The sequence below is a fragment of the Chiroxiphia lanceolata genome, chromosome Z (genome assembly GCF_009829145.1).
Source record: "Chiroxiphia lanceolata isolate bChiLan1 chromosome Z, bChiLan1.pri, whole genome shotgun sequence".
Taxonomy (NCBI): Eukaryota; Metazoa; Chordata; class Aves; order Passeriformes; family Pipridae; genus Chiroxiphia; species Chiroxiphia lanceolata.
In genome coordinates this window covers 69,667,922-69,688,747 of record NC_045671.1, presented here as the reverse complement: position 1 = coordinate 69,688,747, position 20,826 = coordinate 69,667,922, and the positions used below count along the sequence as shown (strand labels likewise).

Sequence of the window (20,826 nt, the reverse complement as noted above, 5' to 3'; positions counted from 1 at the left end):
GGGCCGAGGGGGGGTCGGGGCCGAGGGGGGGTCGGGGCCGAGAGGGGGCCGTGCCGGGGCCGTGCCGTGATCCGCGCTGCCCCCCTGGGATTGGGATCGGGATTAGGATCGGCTCCGGCCCCCAACCCGCGCCCCGCCCGCTCCGGCCCCGCCCCGCCGCGATCGCCCAATGCCCGCGGGGGGCTCATTTGCATATTTGCATATTGTTGGGCACTTAAGGGGCCGGGCGGGGAGCGGTGGTGGAAGGTGTTGTGTGCTCTGGGGACGGTCCCGCAGCCGGCCGTGCCCCGCCGCGCTACGCTTGTATTTAGTTTTCATCAGTGTTTTTAAACCAAAAAGTTACTTTTAAATTTTTTTTATTTTTTTTTTATTTTTTTTTTATTTTTGTGCCGAAACTTTTGCGCCGCTGAAGGAGGCGGGATGGGGAGGAAGGTGTTCCTGGCCGTCCTCTACCTCTGCCTGCGCTGGGTGCCTGCTCTGGGCGGTGAGTCCGGGAACGGAGTCCGGAGCGCGCACGGGGGCTGCCGGGCCTGCCTGTTGCTTTTGGGGAAGGGGGGCTTGGGGAGGAAACGCTGCCGGCATGGCGGGAAAGGGGAGTTTGCAACCTTTTCTTTTGTAAAGCTCTCCCGCGGTGTTTGGGATGCTGCGGGACCCGGGTGTCGTGAGGTGGCCTCAGAAGGCGCTGGAGAGTGATACCGGGGGGCCCTACATCCTGTTGGGAGACATGTGGAGCCTCTTCTCCGACCGGAGCTCAGGCACAGCCTGCCTGGCTGATGGCACGAGCTGTCAAGGTTTGGGATGTGTCTTTCCCCCCCAAGCAAGGTGGCTTCCAAGAGGCCCTTGCTCCAGCAAGGGTTTGGCGCAGCAGTAGCATCACGGTAAGGTCCCTCAGCCCTCTCCTCTGTTCTGCATGGGACTCATCCATCCATTTCCTACGGTTCTTGGTCCTAGACAAGGCAAGGCTGAGTTTCATCGGTATCACGATAATCTGTTTGAGTCGTTGTTAATGCCCGTAATGCAGCAGAATCCATTAGGGAAAAAGTGAGCAGAGAGGGTGTACTCTCGCGGTGTTTGTGGAATCACTTACGGTTGTGCTTGCACTCTGCCTGTTGCACCTGCACTGGTGCGCGGGCACCTCCCAGGCTACGGGGAGGGGAACATGTGGGAATGTTGACTGCTAGATGTTCACTGTTACTCTCTCGGTTAATCACACCACGAGTGCAGCTTTTACGAGCAAAGAGTCTTGTTTTAGGAGACCACTACTCCTCGAGCTTATGTTAGCAGCTACCCTGTCCCAGGCTTCTTTCTTACACTGGTCTCCCACACACAGTGTCTATCTTTAAAAGAGCACGGCTTTAGAAGAAAATGTGGCCGTAGCTGCTAGACCTGCTGTGTGATACTAGAATGGAATGTATAAACTGCTGTTTCTTCTACTGTGGATGCCTTTGTTATTGCTTTGTGACAGGGAAGCTGAAGGGAAGTATTCAAAAGTAAGAGGATGGGGTGCTAGGGCACAGACAAAGAAATGTGTTCTTGCTTTCAATCCATCTTGTGTCATCAGAGACAATCAAAACCAGTTTTCATCACAGTATCCAAGTTGTATGCAGTAAAATAACTACCTTCCAAGAGCAAGCTTTCATCCCTGCAGGAACTGACTTGCTGCAGACGTACTAATAATATTCATTATTTCTCCTTAGGAACAGGTTATATGAAAGCAGATTGTGTGTTCATCCTAAAGCTATGCAAGCCTTCAGTCCGACACTATTTCTTGCACACCACAGTAAAAAGTGCTTTGAAACCATGGAAAACACGTGATGTAGCCCTTCAGAAATCAGGAATATTTAATGAACAACATAGAGAAATATATTCTAGATGAAGACAATATTGGTGTTCCAGGAAAAGATAACAACATTACTAAGAATACATTCTGATTGATCCCTGTTTTTACCAATGTAAATCCAGAGTCAGCGTATTTGCACTGTTGTGTGATGTGAGCCACTGGCTTTTGCTATGGCTGCGTTTGGGGTAGACCTACCAGGACAGCTGTGTTGTCGCCTTTCCAGAAACAATGCATTTCTGAGAAGGTACAGAGGTGAGACTGTCAGGCATCAAAAGTGTTGTGGAGAGATTAGCACGACCACTAGTACTCCTCTCCTCTGTGCAGAAGTACTTGCGTGCCAGGGCTTTCTCAAAGCGTCCTTTCCTCCTTATTACTGCAAAGTCTGACAGTGGTTGGATTTTAACTGTCTTGGGCTAATTCCAGATATCCCAGAGGGACTGATGGATGGCAAGATTGAGTTACGAGCATCCCAGCTGCAGCTGAGTAAGGATTTGACAGGGAGCACCTTGGAAAGGAGCACCCATGGGCACAGTGCAAGAGTAGCAGTTTGCCAGCTGCAGGATTTGAGCAGGGAGGTCCTTGCTTAGCATCTGAACTTGTGCCCAGTAGCTTTTCAGAGGGGTTGCTCTTTCCCTTTGTGTCCACCTGTGAAATGAAGCAGAACGTACTCTCAGGGTTCTGCCACTAAGGAATACATAAATAAACTTAGGGTTGTAATTTTTTTACAGCAAGGTTAAACAGTAACCTGACTTGTGAGGTAGGATTGCAACACATCCAATAGTCTGCTTTCAGTTTATAGTGTAGATCAGATTAAACGGTAACAATTTCTGTGATGCAGCCCCTTTATTACAGCTGACTGTGAGTTTCCTTCAGAACTCTTAGGAATTCAGTATGACTGATTGATAGATGATCCTAATGTTGGCTGTCAGCTGAGGGTAGAGTTAATCCAGTAAACTACAGCTGGTAAATGTTTGATGCTACATGCAGATGTTTGCTGCTGTCCATGTGTATTTGTGTGCATGTCTCTGTGGGCAGCAGTTTACACAGTCTAGTAATAGAATTTCAAGGATCTTTGCACCTAGCTAATAGTATTTCCATTTCTGAGTACGTAATATTAGGAAGTTGCTGTTTATCAAAGATTCCCTTTTTAAAAATGTAGCTTAGGTGTGCTCATTCTGGCAAATGCATTGTTATATTCTGGCAAGCTGTGTCCAAAGTGGGCAGTTTGATTAATATTCCAGATGTTGTTACTTCCTCAAAACTCTCATTCTCCACCCAACTGACCAGTGATAAACAGTTTTCACAATCAAAATAATTTGCCAGGTTGCCTTGGGCTTCCTGTGAAGTAAACTTGAAACTGAATCCTCTTGATTACTGTGTCTGAATGCTTAAAGTCTAACTGAATGGAGTTTCACAAGTTGCAAGTCAAAAGCATCAGAAAGCTTGAACAGGAAAAAAAGAACTACTGACTTTTCCCAGTTTCTAAGCTTTTCCTTTCCACACTCTTGAGTTCTATGAGATTCTCAATACCTTGGTGCTCAGAACAACTGCCTTTTTTTTTTTTTTTTTTAATACAAAAACTGAGACTGTTGAAGTGATCGTGTCAGAAAAACATCAGAAAAGTTCATGGAGCATGGTAAAATGGTGAAGTTTGGCAGTGCAGCCTGTAGGCTGTTAGAAAAGCCAACTTGCATCTGAAATTGGTCACTTAATCCTTTTCCAGTTCCCTAAGTAATCGCTTTGTAGGTCACCTTGTTAACTGTAACCACATAGCTGTAGACAGAAAATTTTCTTTTGCAACAGAGGCTTGTATTTTTAACTGTGGGCCTGGAAGCTTTTGCAATACAGAACACATGCTGTTGTAACTCTTCTGAACTAAGTTTGGGAACATGTGGTTTTTTAACAGAAGGATGGATTTGTTTTGTCTACATGTTTTTACTTCCAGATTTGTTTTTCTCCAAGGCCTTGTTTAGAAGTGGACTTACATTCTTGTCATGAAAAGCTACTTCAGTGTCTCAGGGTGGAGCATGTAAATATCTTGATATCTACTTTCTGTATCTATATTATGTAAAATGTGATGTGAATTCAGATCATAGAATCAGCCAGGTTGGAAGGGACCTCTGAGATCATCAAGTCCAACCCATGATCCACTACCACCGTGGTTTCTATTCACCTTTCAGAAACATGCTGAAAACTCCCCATTTCTGGGTTTTTCCTGCTTTAATTAGCTTGAGTTAAAACATGTTATTAACTAAACAGTGGTGACTCTTTGCATTGACTGTCTCTGCATTTCTTTGTGTAAAGAATCACACCTGACTGTTTGGCTGATTCAAAAAGATTGTTCATTTTAAATCTATGAGGAAAAGGTCTATGGCAAAAATCTGTGTGTGACAAAGTTCAGTTCTGAATCATTTTATCGAATAGACCCAAGATACATTATGAGATAACAAAAACAGAAGTGGGAAACACTAGTTTTCTGAAGTGATATGCTTCATAACTTCTCTGCTTCAGGTTTAAAACATGGTACATGTAGATGTTGGTCCATGTGGTGAGTATGTGCAGACTATATGAACCTCTATACCATATTTTTAAAATTTAATCTGTAGCAGGTGGGAGTGAGGTGGTACTGCAGCATGTGTGCACCACAATATGAGATGTAGACAGGTTATCTTATGCTCTGAGCCATATAGAATTTGCAAAGCCAAACTCAGGCAAATTCTGAGGATAGCTCCTCAGCACACCGTGAAGAAGTCTGTAACAAACCCCACCACACACACTTTCCTTATCCAAAGGGTATCTTTCCTGCTGGGAACTGACCATATGTGGTCATTAGATAACATGACGCTTTTTGTGGGCATAAGACGATAACAGTAATTTCTTCTGACTTTCTGATTCCTCCTACAACATAGTTAAGTGAGCAGAGTGGCCACCTGCCATTTCCCTAACTCATGGGCTGCTGCTTTGCAGCTGCTGCTTTCCTGGAGGTGACTACATCTCAGCGATTTTATGTCCTTAAATCCCTGCCAAAGGTTTTTAGTCTGAAACACGAATATTTATGAAGCACTTAGCACATCTTCAGTGGTAGATGCCACTGTGATGCAATCTTTGTAACTTTGATGTATTTTTCTAAGTGTGCCCTTAAGTAAAGTGCACTTCAAATTGTGAATTTCCTATAAGCTTGTTTTCCAAAGAGTTGTGGTCTGAACTTTAGATGCAAATTCTAGCATGTGTTTGTAATTGAAAACACACTGCAAGACAGGATATCAGTGTAAATCAGATTTTTGATGATTATCAGATGAGTTTAATTCAGAAGGGAAATGATATCTAAGTATGAAAGGAAGCACTATTAACTAGTGAGCAAGTGGACTATTCTTGTTCGCCTTCCTGTGCTAGATGGGAATATACATAATTGAAAGTCCTTGCACTGCATGGCTTACAGTTGAAAGCTGTTCTTGTTCCTTTCAAGGTTTCACCGATTCACTGCTGAGTGAAAAGTTGTAGTTGGTATTTAACCAATCAGCCTTTGGGACTTCCTTTTTTCTGGCTAAAAAAAGTAAACAATATAAGTCTAAAGATTTGTTTCAGAAAGGTGTTTTGTACACTCAGCTGGTGGGGAAAAAAAGAAATTTTGAAAATGCAAAAATATAGAAAAGGGGCAAACATTTGGTTAGTTTGGTAAACTTAGCTTTCAGTAGGTAGGTGAATTGCTGTGTGTAACATTATATGAATACTTCTACTGATTGGGAGAAAGGTATTTTCCATAGACTTTATCCTTTCTTTAGGGGGAAAGAGACAGAAAGGAGATCCTCACTGTAATTATTCTGGATTAGCTGGCCAGCCTAAAACTGAGCACTGCCTCTGTGCATTGAACAGTTCTTATTTCCCTGCATGTGCTTTGCTGTTGAGGGGTGAGAAATCCTGATGAACTCAGGCCATGTTAGGCCATTGATTACAGGTGACCAATTTCACTGGGGGCTTGTACATATGCATTTGTTGCAAGGCTGTGTACTGGTTTTAGACCTCTTGCTTTAGACCTTGATTTCTGTGACCCCCCAAGCACAGCAAGAACCTCCCAGGCTTTATAGAGCTGCCTGAGGGTTGGGTGAGTTCAGGCATAAGTTCTGCCCTGATGGCTGGTAGCTCAAATGAGAAGATGAGAACCTGTTTCAGAAAAAAATGAATTATTAGCTGTTCATCAGCTGAGTGATGCAGCAGAACTTTATGGATAAATGTAAATTTTCCAATTATCATAGAAAACCTTGCCTGCAATGTAAAAAAGAAGGGGAGTGGAAGTCTGTTTTGCATGCCTGGCATGAGGTCCTTATTTGTCCTTTTGCATTTCCTTTGGTGGCTTGGAGCCATTCATTAATGTGTCTTTAGGAGTTTGTGAAATCTTGGTGGTCACAATGCCAGGAAACACAACTCTGAGCTGGACAAAGTTGGCCTGAGTTTAGCTGCACTTGAAAAACAGGCAGTCAGTATTTTCTAAGCTCACGTTGCCAAACTGGGCCTTGGGTTTCGAAAAGCCCACAGTTAATTAGAGGGTCTGTTGGATATAGAGGTACTTAAGTATTGAATCAGACATGAAAAGAGGAGACATTTGTTTCTTCCCAGACAAAGAAAGTAGAGAGCATGAAGCCTAAAGTCACTTCTATGCATTGGCAGGAGCAAAAGGAATACTTACATTTTGAAGCTGTGAGCTGGAGGGAGTGATCTTTGCAGGCCATCACAGACTTTGTGATGATCTTCACCTCCCTCCCCTTCAGGTAGAGGAAGATATTTTCTTGCAGCTTATTTTTCTGTAGCTTATCAGATGATCTGAAAATGTACTGCCTTCAAAGTACAGGCTTCTGGTTTGCTAGTTCAGTTTCCCTGATGGGTGCCTGATCTTCCTACCTGCTGTTTGTTTGTCAAAAGTTAAAACTAGCATTTTGTAAAACAGGGATGACCTTGTTTTTCGTACACTGAAACTACTGGGTGCTGTAAAGGACCTTGTTAGGCAGTGATTGTTGATGAGGTGATGTGGAAGATGCACCACCAAAATATTTAATAGTATGGTAGGAATTTGCTGCTTTCCTGCATGACAGTCTGTGACTCTCCTGTGTGGTTTTCTGCACTCTTGTGGTAATTAACAGGTTTCCTGCTTAATGAAGTGGGGAAAATACTGCCCTCTAAAAAGGATTCGTACCTCCAGCAGCTTGCCAGGTTCTCACTGTTTCAGCAGGACCTTAGAAGGGCAGCAATTTTCACCCTTTGATTTTTCTCTTTGCATGGGTATTGTGTGGCCATTGAGTACTGTAGGAAGTGGAAACCTCCTGTCCCACTGACTGCTCCAGATACCTCTCCAGCACTGTACCTATGACTTCTGAACTGTTTGTCCTACTACTCTTAAAACACTGCTCTGTTTTCTGTGGTCTTACATAGCAGAAGCTGAAAACAATTTTGAGGGAATCGAGAGCAAGTTTTCCTTACGGACGCCTGCAGAGCCCGATGAGGATATCTGCTACCTGGTACCTGGGCAGGTGAACAGCCTGGCACAGTGCAACTTCAATCACACCAGCAAAACCTTTGTGGTGATCCACGGGTGGACGGTAAGACAAAGTGGGAGGAATTTCCCTTTTAACCACACTGCTGATAAACTGTGCTGAGGTGTCTGTATTTCACAGATAATATTAATCTGTCTCTCTCTCTCTCTTTTTTTTTTTTTTATTAAAAACCCTCACAACCGACAGGTGACAGGGATGTATGAAAGTTGGGTACCAAAGCTTGTGGCTGCTCTGTACAAGAGGGAACCTGATTCAAATGTCATTGTGGTGGACTGGCTAGTTCGAGCTCAGCAGCACTACCCAGTGTCTGCTGCATACACTAAGCTGGTGGGAAAGGATGTTGCTACATTTATTGACTGGATGGAGGTAAGACATGTAGATACACCTCACTCACATTGTGCATGATATCCTAGGAGACAAAGCAGCTCTTGTACAGCTGTGTTAATAATCTTCTGTTGGGTAGGTGGAGTTAAACTGTTTAAGACAGTACTTTTGCTGGACTGGTAAAATTCCAACTTTAATTTACTGGTTACCTCTTATTCAAAGAGGCCTTTTTACAGTGCATTCCAGAAACATCACCTTGTGGTCTCTGGAACCGTGTGAGAAGTAGCTATGAAGGACAGATTCCTGTATACTTTACAGCAGCCATCCCTTGGGAAACAGAAATCTGCCCTTCCTTTGGGAAGCACTTAAGAGATCCAGAAACTGGTGGAAAGGGAGTGGCTGAAAACCTTTCATATCATACACAGTCTTGTGTTCTGTCCTTCATTCTGCAATCCTCTCTGGTTAGATTTTTTGCCTAAGTTGCTTAGCTCAAGTGATCTAGTATGGCACAAAATTATGATAAAATTATGATTACTGTATAGTATTTCTTCTATTATTCATGGCTCAAAAAGAAATCTAAGTATTAACAAAGCATTTTCTTTTGTGTCTTCTGACATTTTCACATTTGGCTTCAAACTTTAAACAAATTGTTCTCTTGAACAGGAGCAATTCAATTATCCTCTCAACAAAGTCCACTTGCTGGGGTACAGTCTAGGTGCTCATGCTGCTGGGGTTGCTGGGAGCTTGACCAAGAAGAAGGTGAACAGAATTACTGGTAAGAAAACCTGTGACTGTAGAGTGGAGAGTCCTGTCTCTTCCATGCTGAAACATTTTTCTCTGAAAAATCACCGGAATAATTGTTGCTTGCTGACAGCACTTTGATTCTGTGTTCACGCTTTATTGAAACTGCAGGGCTAGTGTTTCTGTAGTAGAACTGAAAAAGGTTCAGAAAAGAACTACAAAGGTGGTGAGTGAGAAGCCTTGATTTGCTTCTTCACAAGAAATGAGCGAGTAAGCCATGATAAGAGACTAGCTGGGGGGAATGTGGTTGGGACTGGCCAGATCCACGGCTTGGAGAGGTCGCAGTATCTCTTGCAGCATGAGAACTTCAGCTGGTTGTCTTCATCCAGGCAGTCATTCCTTGCAGCTGGTGGGAGCCATTGGAAAAGAACAGGGTTTAAGTCCTGCTGCAGTGGATATAGGACCTGCAGAACTTCATGTCATGGAATGCTGCAGGTGCAAGAAGTTTATACAGGCTCACAGGGAGACTGGACAGATAATCAGAAGAGGTCCACTGTGGGTTATTAAAAAAAAATGAGTCATAACAGGCTCAAAAAATATTCTAGGCTGAAAATAATACTGTGAGAGTTCTGGGAAGGAGAACAAAGCATAGATATTCTTACCCTGTTGCTATGTGTACTTAGATGGCTGTTTAAGGTGATTTTTGGAGACTGAGAAGTGTGCTAGACAAGGTGGAGTGCACGGCCACCCTGGGTCTGGTTTACAGCCTGGCACCTGGAGGGCTGATTTCATGTCACTGAAATGCCGGCATCAGCAAATGAGGCTAAGAAAATTGATCATCTGTGGTGTCTTTGTTGCTGAGAGAACCTGGGAGCAGCATTTGGAAGGGAGTCTAGCTCTGTGGCACCCTTCACCCTTTCAGCTGAGCCTGGCTGTGACCTCAGATCCACAGGCAGGCTGAGAGGTGGGCTAGGCAGCAGTTGCATCTGGAAAGGTTGAGACCTGAGAAGGTGGCAGATTGAAATCAGGAGGCCAAAGCACTAGTCCCTCTATCCTTCCTTTCTCTCAGCTGCAGGCTTGTTGCTTCCACTGAGACTGTCAAATCACTGGAATACCAGTAGCTCTCTGTTATGCTTCCGTAGTTGCTCCTGGTGCACAGGATGAGCCATTTCCCTGGGAAAACAGCGTCACCTTTGAGCAAAGGGAGCAATGTTATGTGGTCCCTGAAGTCCTCACAGCAGTGGGGAGGCAGCTCAGACGGGGTGAAGCATGGTTGAACAACCCAGGTGCCTGTCCCCTTCACATCCCTTCAGCTCTGCTTGCAACCATCTCTCAAGTGGTTGTCTGAATTCAAAAGGTAGTACTTGTTCATTGGCAGAATAGTTCTGGGTGTTTTTGATATCAGTGTTGCTGCAGTTTGACATTTTACCAAAATAATCCCCTTCCCCTGAGGAATGTAGACAATGAGTGAAGCTCTCATTTGTTTCCCAGTTGTTTCCCCTACCAGGGAGTTATTGGCAAGACATTTTTCCATACTTCAGATGCTTCAGCTACAAGTTGTACAATTCTTGACAAGAGGAAGACATTGAGAACACACTTATGAGTTTGTTTCTTCCATCCGCTGGAAATGCTGCAGCTCTGAGGAAGTTATCTGGGCTTCCTTACATATGTCTGCGTGCACTTTTTATTTTTTTTTTTAAACAGTGACAGCATTTCAAGGTTGTGTGTGTATTTGATTCTCCTGTATACATGAATGCTACTTAAGTGATCCCACTGTAATGTCTGCAGGAAAACCAACGTCATATGCGATATTCTGGCCCAATGTGGTAGCTGAACTTGGCATTTGTTGTCAGTGTCTTTGACAGACAGTCTTTCTTTGTGGTTTGTTCCATAAAGGGCTGGATCCAGCTGGTCCTACCTTTGAGTATGCTGATGCCCCTACACGCCTCTCCCCGGATGATGCTGATTTTGTGGATGTCCTACACACCTACACTCGAGGCTCTCCAGACCGCAGTATTGGGATCCAGAAGCCTGTTGGACACATTGATATTTATCCCAATGGTGGGGGTTTCCAGCCAGGTTGCAACTTTGGAGAAGCACTCCGTCTGATTGCTGAAAAAGGCTTTGGAGGTGAGGTTGCTCTGAAACAAATGGTGTAACATTCAAGGGGAGATCTTCAGTAGCTTCATAGGTTTGTTGCAAGCGAAGATCTCTGAGAGGTGCAGGAATAGGTTTTTTTTAAGTGCTTTTTAAAGGTCATCCTGTAAAGCCCAGCTCTGGCATAGTGGATCATGCCTGTTGACAGCATTGCCTAGGGATTCATATCTTTATATGTATGTGTTATATGTATATTATACATTTTCATTCTTTCAAGATATGGACCAGCTGGTGAAATGCTCCCATGAACGATCCATTCACCTCTTCATTGACTCCCTCCTCTATGAAGAAAAGCCCAGCATGGCCTATCGCTGCAACACAAAGGAGGCCTTTGAGAAGGGTCTCTGCCTGAGCTGCCGCAAGAACCGCTGCAACAATTTGGGTTACAAGGTCAACAGAGTGAGAACAAAGAGAAACACCAAAATGTACTTGAAGACCCGTGCTCAGATGCCCTATAAAGGTAGGTCCTGCCTGCTTAATCGTGAACAAGACTGGTGCTTGTGCTCATCTGTGTGTCATGGTGGGCATGTGCTGCAGATGATGATGTTGCTGTTCCTGCTTTGGTGCCTGTGGTGAGCAGGGGTGAAGCTTGCTTCTTGCTTGCCATTGAGTGCAAGCTAAACTACAGTCTCAGAGGAAACAGTGCCATCCTACTCAAGGTGTGGGGGTGGGGATAGAGTACAAAAAGAAAGTTTCTAGGTAGCAAAATTAAGAAAACATGCTCTGGGGCCCAGTCAACTTGGAACAACTGAGTCTTCTGAATTTTTCAGTATTTTTCAACCAGAGGAGTTTTTACTATTGCTGGGGAAATAATCAGCAGAGTTTAATCTGCTAAGAAACTTATTTAAAGATATGCAACCATCTGACTTGTATCTTTTGTAGTGCACTTGCTAGAGGACTACTAGCCCTCATTAAAAATATCACAGCACTTCTTGTTTCCAGTTGCCACAGTGACAGGTCTGAGAAGGACACTACCAGAGAGAACAGGAAGGCTTTCAGCTAGGGAAGTGGCTTCTGAGTTGGATTTTACTACTTTATTTTTCCTCCCTAGCTTTGCCTGTACCCCATGGTATGTTTGTTGTGTGTATTGTGTGATGGACCAGCAATCAGAGGGCACATTCCTGCAGTGTTCTGTTGGTGTTTGGTACTTAATCTGTGGTGTCAGTGGGTTGATTTTTTTTTTTTTTTTTACCAAGGTATGAGGAGGGTACAAGTCATTTCAAGTCAAGGATAGCAATTCTTAAACATGCAGTAGCAGGTTTAAGGGTGATACTGCAGACTCTGAGGTTGTTAGAGTGGCAGCTTGAATGCAGAGTTCAGTTGCAAGAACTGCAAAGGTTTTTCTTAATAGTGATTGCCTTTCATACTAATATTCACCACCTCTCAAAAATAGTTCCCTGGATATCTACAGGGAACTAAGCTCCTCATTTTAGTGAAGTTGGCATATTCCAGCCTAGCATTTTCAGGTGTGGGGTTGGGTGGTTTTGTTGCCAGCAGTCTCTTTGGAGGTTGAGTTTTCCTAATGGCATTTTCTTTTGCATTCTTCCAGTCTTTCATTACCAAGTCAAGATCCATTTCTTTGGAAAGACTAATATGACTAAGACAAATCAGCCATTCCTGATCTCTCTCTACGGCACTCTAGATGAGAGTGAGAAAATTTCTTTCACACTGTGAGTAGCTACAGAAACAATTAAAATGTAGTGTTCAGTTTACCTAAACTTGTTAAAGCCCCAGATGAAAGTCTTTTCTAGCTCCAGCTACAGAAATCTTACAGGGACCCAGAATCTGCTCGTGTCCTTGATCAAGGAGATGCATCCACTTTTGAAGCTAATGAACTGAGCTCTACAGGAGCTCTTCTTGATAAGACATCTGAAATATGGAAATGTGAAGTCTGACCTGTGACTCAGCCCGATAAGAGTTTCTCTGGTGCTTTCTTATTTCCAATATCTTTATGCTGTGTTCCAACTGTGTTAAACCTTCTTAAAAGTCACCTGTAACCTGGAGTTAATTGTCTGATGGGTCTGAAGGCCTCGGTGCAAAAGCTGAGGGAGACATGGGATTTGCTTTCACAGCTCTGCAAACAAGCAGAAATTCGTGGGTGCATCCCTGCCTGTGAGCTGGCAGGGAATGGAGCTGGAAAGCACCAAAGTCTGTTTTCTGCTCTGAGGAATCTAAACTGGTGGTGCTTGTCTGGCTTCTCTGAGAGTCACCAATACAGGAGAAGACACCCCTTGCCTGGCAGATTGTCCCAGGATTTTACCAACCTTGCTGCAGAAAGCTTTTTCCTTTTGCCTCTACAAAAGCTTAAGGTGTTTCGTCCTTATTCCACCCATCAGAACTATGGAGAAGGTTGCTTCCTTCTTCTCTAGAGTACAAAAAGTTGTGGTTCTTTTTCTCCTTAATTTTCTTTATCTGTCCAACAGTTTCAGAGTGTGCTTTTCATTTCTTTATTTTTCTCCCCGCAGGCCTGAAGTCTCCTCAAACAAGACCTTCTCCTTCCTGATTTACACAGAAGTGGACATCGGGGACCTGCTTATGCTGAAGCTGCAGTGGGAGAAAGACACTTTGTTCAGCTGGACTGACTGGTGGACTCCTTTTACATTTGACATCCAGAGAGTCAGAGTGAAGTCAGGAGAAACTCAGAAAAAGTAACTTGTTTTGATTGTTGTAAGCTTTGATAGTGTTTCCTGATTTCTGGTATCTCACAGGGTGGGACAAACATTTTAAGCAATCACAGGTGGGTGCAGCACTGATAATCAGGGCTCTGGTAGCATCAAACCACCACTTACATCAGCCAGGTTCAGTTGTTTGCTTCCACTGGGATGTGCAATTTGTAGTCTTACTCACACACAATTAATTTGTGTGTCGCTGTCTCATCTGTCTCAGGTTAGCTGTAATATGCATGAGAGTATTTCCATGAACCAGCATCAGTGGTTGTTTGCAGTTTCCTCCTCCATTTTCACGCTGGGTATTTGAGTAGGTTTTCTTGTAGAGAGCATGCTTAGAAAGGAGATTTTTAGAAACCCTTCCAAAAGCGTGTTTGCACAAGAAATTATTGCTCTGTTAAACTGGATTTTCTTAGGAGTTGAATACCTGAATGGTGGAAGAAAACTGAAAAAAACATGACTGTTGCAGGACATTGCTAATGCATGAATGTTAAAACATCAAAGTTTGAACAGAACTGCTTTGACATGAATCTTTTGAAATACTCATTCATCTAGGCATGAGATCTGTTTGCAGAACACGGACCCAGAACAGAGTATGTGTGTCCTATGTGCAGTATAGTAAATAATAAGTTCTTTCTTTGAATAAACAAGGCAGTCACTTGATCAAAGAACAGTTATCAGAGCTGAACAAATATAGGGGTGGAGAAGGTACTGATAAATAGAAAAGCAACTGCTCAGGTTTGCTGGAATTGACAACCTACTTCATTTGCAAACATTTGAGGGAGTAAGGCTTTCTTCCAAGTTCATTCACCTGACAAAAAACTTGCATAAGGACTGATCAAAATGAGATTTAAGAGAATAGACCTTCTGCTGTTTTAGCTTCAAGAAGATGTCGTGCAAAAGATCATAGTGAAAGTTATGGCTACAGTTTGATGTCTACGTATAAACTGTTTACCAATTTTTCTTGTGCAGTGTTTCTTTTGTCACAGAATTCTCTTTTAAAAGTAACTTTTTCACACACTTTTAAAGTAGTAGTGCCCCACATGACAAAGTATAGAGACTGCTTCCAAGCACCAGTCCTATTTCTAAGGTTAAAAAGGCATGTCTGGCTCAGCCATGTGATTTTTTATTTTTTTTTTTCCCCTCCAATATTTATTCCAGAGTGGTGTTCTGTTCTCGAGATGGCACCTCACGTCTCAGTAAGGGAGAAGAGGCAGCAATATTCGTGAAGTGCTCGGAGCAGCCCGTCAACAGGAAAAGAGGAGGGTATGAATGATCCACTATTATTTTTGGATTGTTGGGAACAAGAGTGGTGATGAAACTTCCCCCTTAGTTAACTCGTGCACTAGTCTTCTCAAGGCTTTGGAAGCATCATGGCTCAGACTAACCTGAGGTTTGCTTATGGCAGCTTTAGCAGCTTAAAAAGTCTTAATTTGCTTCTCTGCAAACCATCTCCTTGTGTGGTTGTTGGCCTGTCTGAAAAGAAAGTACACTGCTTCTCAGATTCACATGGTGGCCAAGTATGAGTGACTGTTAGAGAGGGTTCACAGACGAGGCACTAGCACAAAGAGGAAAACATGCCTCTGTCTACAGATGCCCTACACTTACCCTTAACTGAAGAACATTGAAACATCCATACTGAGTCAGTTCAGAGCTCTTCCTCCTCACTGGCCAGCCATAGGTTTGGAGGCTGGTACAGGAGTGGAACAGGCTCTTCTTGGCACACTGCCTTCTGCTGGCAGCTGTCAGGTGAGTGACTTCCTGAGATCTGCATCTCTGATTTGGATCAGAGATTCAGTCCGTGTTTAATAGCCCTCGGTGCACTTTAATATTTTTATCAACAGTTTTTCTGACCCAGAGTAAACTTTCAAGTGGGGGGGCCAGTTTTCTTTGGACTTTATCCACTGAAGTTTGAGTAGCGGTTGTATTTATTTTAGTTCTATTGCTGTGTGTGAAAGGTCTCATGGGGACACTTCTAGACTTGAGATCCAGCTCTGCGTAAAAATGCACATGTGCTGGCCTTCACTCCAGGGCAACGACCTCGGGAGGCCTTGAGACCTCTGTGTGTCTGATGTGCAAAATCGAGCAGAGGCCATGAGAAGCCCAAGCACATAATTATTTTCCTGATGAGTAGCGTTTTTTTTTTTTTTTAATCTTTATTCTCAAAAATAAGATGAAAAGGAGCAAGTATCTTACATCTTCCTCATCACCTTTATATTTTTTTCCCCACAGTGCCAAGAAAGCCTCTAAAGAAAATTCCGCTGAAGAATCTGCCTAAGTGACAAGAATAAAGATTTTTCCACACTGGGGAGGAGGAGAGTCTGTTCATCCCTGTGGACTGGATGTTCAGTACCAAATATATAGAAATATTTATCCGCTGCTGGCTTTTTGCCTGCTATTCCTAGCTATCTTAAGAGACTTCTTGTAAGACAGTCTCAGCATACGAAGTTACTAACCATAAAGATACATTATCCAAATAGTATAAAACAAAAAGAAACCTGCAAAACAACTTACCAAAGTCTTGAAGTGCTGAAAAGAAATAAGTAATTTTGCTTAATCATGGTGCCTTGTGACAGGGTTTCTTGACATCAGATACTCTGTAGCAATTTTCTAGTATTTATTGAAAAAAAACAAAGCCCTGTACCTGTGGTGGTTGGTTTAATTTTTTTGTTTTGTTTTCAGGGGTTTTTTTTGTGTTTTGGGTGTTTTGTTTTTTTTTTTTGTTCCTTTCAGGAGTCTTTTGAAACTGGACAGAATTTTTTCTGCTTTGGCTAACTGAATTTTCAGGCAGTTCAGTGGTGAGAATTTGTTGTTTTCAAATGTGTTTTTAGCAAATAAGTAGGTTTCTCATGTGGGGAAAAAAAAACAAACCCTTTACTCTGTGTGTTACTAGAAGGTGTGAGGGCCTGACTTAATATGGGGATGAATTTTTTAGTTTGTGGTCATGAATGTATTTTTACTGGGGGTAGATGCCAGTGCAGCTTAGCAATAGGTATGATGTGTTAAGCTTTTTACTTCTATGCAGCTTACCCTGGAATAAATAACAGTTGTAGGAGAAGGCAGCAATACACCAGTGTCCTATGCACATTGAACATTTTATCTGTGCTTTCACTTGTTGAAAATGAAACCATTTAGCCTCCAACACTGTGAACAAGGAACTGCAGAGGAAATGAGCTACCAGAAAATGCAGGAAACAGATATATTTTCCCCACCCTCTCCACCCACTCCACTTGCTTGCATTCTGTATGCCAAAACTGGGATAGGTTCTCTGCTCCTTGACACCCAGTGTCACTCATGCAGCTGAGTCACTGCTGTATGCAGTTTTCAGTGCAAGTGAATCCATTGGGCACGTGAGAAAACATGCTCACACTTCCCTGTACTGGAATTTGGACTGGCAGTTCGTTTCGTGGCTCTGATGTAGTGCAAGGAACTGCTTAGCTTTCTGACATGAGATGGAATCCAGCAAGGGGCAGGAGCTGTGCCAGTCAAAGGGAACCTGATTGTGTGCTGCACAAAAATAAGTGCTCTGAAAAACACAGGAATTAGACATGCTACCAAGAATAGGTATATTGAAGGCATTCCGCTTCCCCATTTTTAAGTAACATGTAGTTTTTCTGGCGCCCTGGAAGGTGCATTAGCCCTGTTCTAGCTTTCTAGAAGATAGAATCCTGGGGAGGTGGAAGGGCTTGAAGGTAGACACTTGAAATGTAATGTGAGCTGTTGATGCTGGGTATTGTAGTCCTTTCCTGCATGTGGAAGACATCACGGAGACGGTGATTTCTCCAACATCATCCCATCTTGAAGGCAAAACAAAGATGTATGTGTTCATGTGCAAAGTTTGTTACTTTTTTCCAACTGTAGCTGCTAGTATATTTGGGGATAAAAGTCTTAAAGAGTGCAATATGTTGCAATATTAATAGCTCTGAAATTGTTCACATTTGATTTCCTAACCCTTAATCTACAACAGAGATGTGATGAGTCACTGAGGGTGGGGTTGAGTATTGAGCCACTGCATTTGAGACCTCTAAAAATAAATATAATGATTTGTTCCCTATAGATACCACATGTTGTTGCAGTTGTCTTTTAAGAGTTAAAGTCATTGAAAACAAAGTATCTGAATAGCTGTGCTCTTAATACAGGATTAAATACAAACACATTTAGGTCTTGGATAAAAACCAGTGAAGGTTCTTTCATGAGGAAACATGATTTAGCTCTGGATGTTATTTATTAGCTGTAAATAAGATATTTATGAGTGTAAAGGTAGTTTGTATATATTGCTAAAGTTGCTGACAGTCTCTACCTTAATACAGTTGTGTAGTATTAATCCTGTATATAGCTTTCAGAGATTTTTATCAACCAGCCACTTACGCTGCATTATTTCCTATGTGGTTACTACGTTTTTTATTTTAAGGAAGCTCCTCAGTTTTGTATAGAATGGAAACCTATGGTTTTAATAAAATTCTCAAACTGATGCTGAAGTCACTACTTTTGTTTTGCTTAAACAATCTGCTATCTGCTTTATACCTTTTATGTGAAGGCCAGAGCCTATCCTTGGATTCTGGGGCTGAAAAGATGGGATGAGAGTCTTTTAAAAAAAAAAATAAAATGTGGGATTTCTGTGAGTCCTCTGGCTCCATTTTGTTTGGGGAAATGCAAAAAACCATCTGTTAAGACATCAAGGAATCACTATGTGAAAGCAAGTATCCCACATCACAAGAGAAGTAGCTTGTCACTTGCAGGTTGTGGTTTCAGGTTTCAGGACCTTTTAAGAAATGTCCTTATTTTGAAATGCTAATTTCCTCTCTCTCTTTTTTTTTCTTTTTTTTTTTTTTTTTTTTTTAAATGGTGGAATTATGCTTCTGCTTCATGTTTTGCCAAAATACAGGTGTTCTGACCCTGTGGGTAAAGGGGGCAAACACCAGTCTGTAACCACCACTACTACATAAGGAAATAATTAAAAATTCACTTTCACCCACATGGTTTGAGTGCAGCTGAGCTCAAACTTGGTTGTCACGGAACAGTTTGCTCTGTCATGCACAGCAAGGCTCTACCAAAGCAACAGAAGGGGATTGCTGGAATTAGGGAGAATTGTAGTGACATACACATTTAAGATCATATTGGGCTCCAAGTTGACTTGGGAAACTCTGCTTCCAGCACTTGGTGAAAGATGACTGCTCTTTGACAAGAGCAAACTTAATTCCCTGTGAAAGGAGAGGGAAGATATGCCATGGAAAACAGATGGAGGGAGAGACATGAAGGGAAGAGGGGGGTAGGGAGTACCCTGAGGGAATCAGTGGAAGAGGGAAGAACTGAATCTGCAAAGTAGAATGCATGGAAAAGATTTTCTAAGGGCACTGCTCTTTTCCCTGTGTCAATGTCTGCGTTGTGGTACTAGAAGGACTCCTACAGTTGTGCAAGACAAGGCCTGTGATCACATCTAAAACCACCATGGTATTACTACCCTTTTAATGTCACAGCAGCCTCAATACAATAAACATGTTATTAGGTAAAGCAGAGAATAGTTTTTGTTGCATGTACAATTGAGGTCTCCCCTGTGAGCCTTCAGAGCCGTCTCTGGCCCCATTACTCTCCCACCTTGCTCTGCAATGCCCAGCATCAGAAAAGGTGATCCCTGCTCACCCTACCAACTGTCTCTGGAATGGGCTGGCTGGGATAGACTGTCCAATGGATAACCAGTGGTTTGGACAGGTAGAAAGAGATATTCCTGGCTGGAAGGAAAGGGTGGAGAAAAAGGAATTTTAGCCAATGTACCTGCAAGGTGAGGAAATCCTGGCTGAAGTTCCTACTGCTTATATTTTAATTCTACGTATTTAATTCTGAGAAATTTCTGGAACCAGCAATGACTTTGCTCTCTGTAGGTGTCTCCATACTTCCTCCATTCAGATATAGTTGTATGCATGCTCTTTTGTGTGCTGTGAGCAAAATGTCAGAGTCTTGCTGGTTTGGATGAGCAAGGCATTGCAAATTTGTTGTTCCTAAAGATGTTAAAAAACAGATATTGAAAAAAAATCAGTAAGAGGGAAGTATTAAAGTAGCTGTAGTATTTTCCTTTTTGTTTAGAACTGTCAGTTCAGGGCTCTCTATATTCTGACTGTCCATACAAGCTTAGCAATATTAAAATCCTCAGGTCCACTGGAACCAATGTAAGTGCCATCAAGTTGCCATCATTCAGGAAAGAAATTTCCATCTACAGTTGCTGCATCTTTCCAGAAAAGTCTTCTAGTCAAATGTCATTTGTAGCAGGTCTGCAAAGTCACCTGTTTACACATAAAAAAATAAAGAAAGGGATTAGCATTCTCCAGTGACTGAAGGAGAACAAGGAAATGAGAAGAGGAAGGGAAGGGAACTATTTGGCAGAACATCCCATATAGAGCTTGTCTCAACAATGCTCTTATATCCGTGTGTGGTGCTATCTCTGCTCAGCAACACTCAGAATGCTTCCCTAAATCAGTTCAAATTAACCCTGCCAGAACAATGCATCCTCATCAGAAATGCAGATGCGAAGTGGGGACCATTTTGGATATAGCAGGTGTCATTGTGGGGGTGCAGTGTGTGTTCAGTGATGTAACCTCCCAGCCATGCACGTCAGATAAACACCATGTTCTTCATTGTAGGCCCTTCCTGTGGGAAGTCACCCGATATCTTTAGTCTCACTTCTTGCCAATGACTCTAGAGAGTGTCTGTTACTGCTCATCACCCCACCATGTCGAACCATTCAGTGAGCAGCAAGACAGCCTGGCTGGCCACTTGTCTGTCCTCAAGAGAGCCAGGAAGTGAGGACATGTGTCGTATTGTTCCACCTGCTGAAGGCTTTTTTACCCACAATTGCTTGTACACCTGGAATCTTCTAAGTAGTGAAACACGGGCACTCCAAAATAAGGAAACTAGGAGCAGTAGGAAGAGATTCCTGGGCCATAACAAATTGAAAAGATATTTAAGGATATCTAAGGATATCTACACTTTTTCAAAAGAAGCATTATAAGAATAGAACTTCAAAAGTTTTCCTTGCTGGGTCCTCAGACTTACTCTCTTCCTGTGGCGTGCTGCACTCAGGAGCTCCTGGGATTTACTCCTGCAGTCTGAGAAATTGCTGCTGCACAAGATGTCCTTAACCCTTGGGATTAGAAACCTCTCCAATGGGTGACTCTGGATTTAAGGAGAGGGCTACCAGTCTTCTGCTCCTGCTGGAAGAGCCAAACCTGCCTTCAGTGCAAGGCCTAATCAAAACTCCACTGAGGCTGGTAATAGCATTTTCGTTGACAATGTGGGATTTTGAGTGCTTTCCTAACACCTGGTATGATATCCTAGTTTTAAAATGAAAGCACAGCTCAGACTTTCTCATTTTTGGTACTCTAATGCATTGTTACCAAACTGAGCACATACAATGTCAGGTCATGATCTGCTCAGGCACTAGGTTAAATATCAGCTCTGGATGACTTCTCACAGATATTCCGAGCATTTCTTGGACAGTACAAACATGCTTATCTATAGGATGCCAAAACAAACAGCATAGTTGCAGTGATGTAAATAG

At 42.8% G+C, this 20,826-nt stretch overlaps 1 protein-coding gene across 2 annotated transcripts; it reads left to right on the top strand.

Moving 5' to 3' along the window:
• Window positions 1-228: 228 nt before the first annotated feature.
• Window positions 229-17,752, top strand: LPL (lipoprotein lipase). 2 transcript variants are annotated; one of them, XM_032675783.1, is made up of 10 exons: window positions 229-484; window positions 7,268-7,431; window positions 7,573-7,752; window positions 8,374-8,485; window positions 10,348-10,581; window positions 10,826-11,068; window positions 12,158-12,278; window positions 13,074-13,256; window positions 14,436-14,540; window positions 15,507-17,752. In XM_032675783.1, the coding sequence occupies exons 1-10, from the start codon at window positions 421-423 to the stop codon at window positions 15,550-15,552; spliced, it is 1,452 nt and encodes a 483-aa protein (XP_032531674.1). In that variant the 5' UTR covers window positions 229-420; the 3' UTR covers window positions 15,553-17,752. The 2 variants fall into 2 exon arrangements, with proteins under 2 accessions (XP_032531674.1, XP_032531673.1); XM_032675782.1 differs by having other exon boundaries at window positions 243-484; window positions 7,265-7,431.
• Window positions 17,753-20,826: the final 3,074 nt, after the last annotated feature.

Excerpts from the sequence above, each read along its gene's own strand:
- LPL (XM_032675782.1), top strand. The coding sequence starts at position 421 with ATGGGGAGGAAGGTGTTCCTGGCCGTCCTCTACCTCTGCCTGCGCTGG. Across the intron at positions 7,432-7,572 it reads TGGTGATCCACGGGTGGACG|GTGACAGGGATGTATGAAAG; the intron begins GTAAGACAAAGT and ends CACAACCGACAG. Across the intron at positions 8,486-10,347 it reads GAAGGTGAACAGAATTACTG|GGCTGGATCCAGCTGGTCCT; the intron begins GTAAGAAAACCT and ends TGTTCCATAAAG.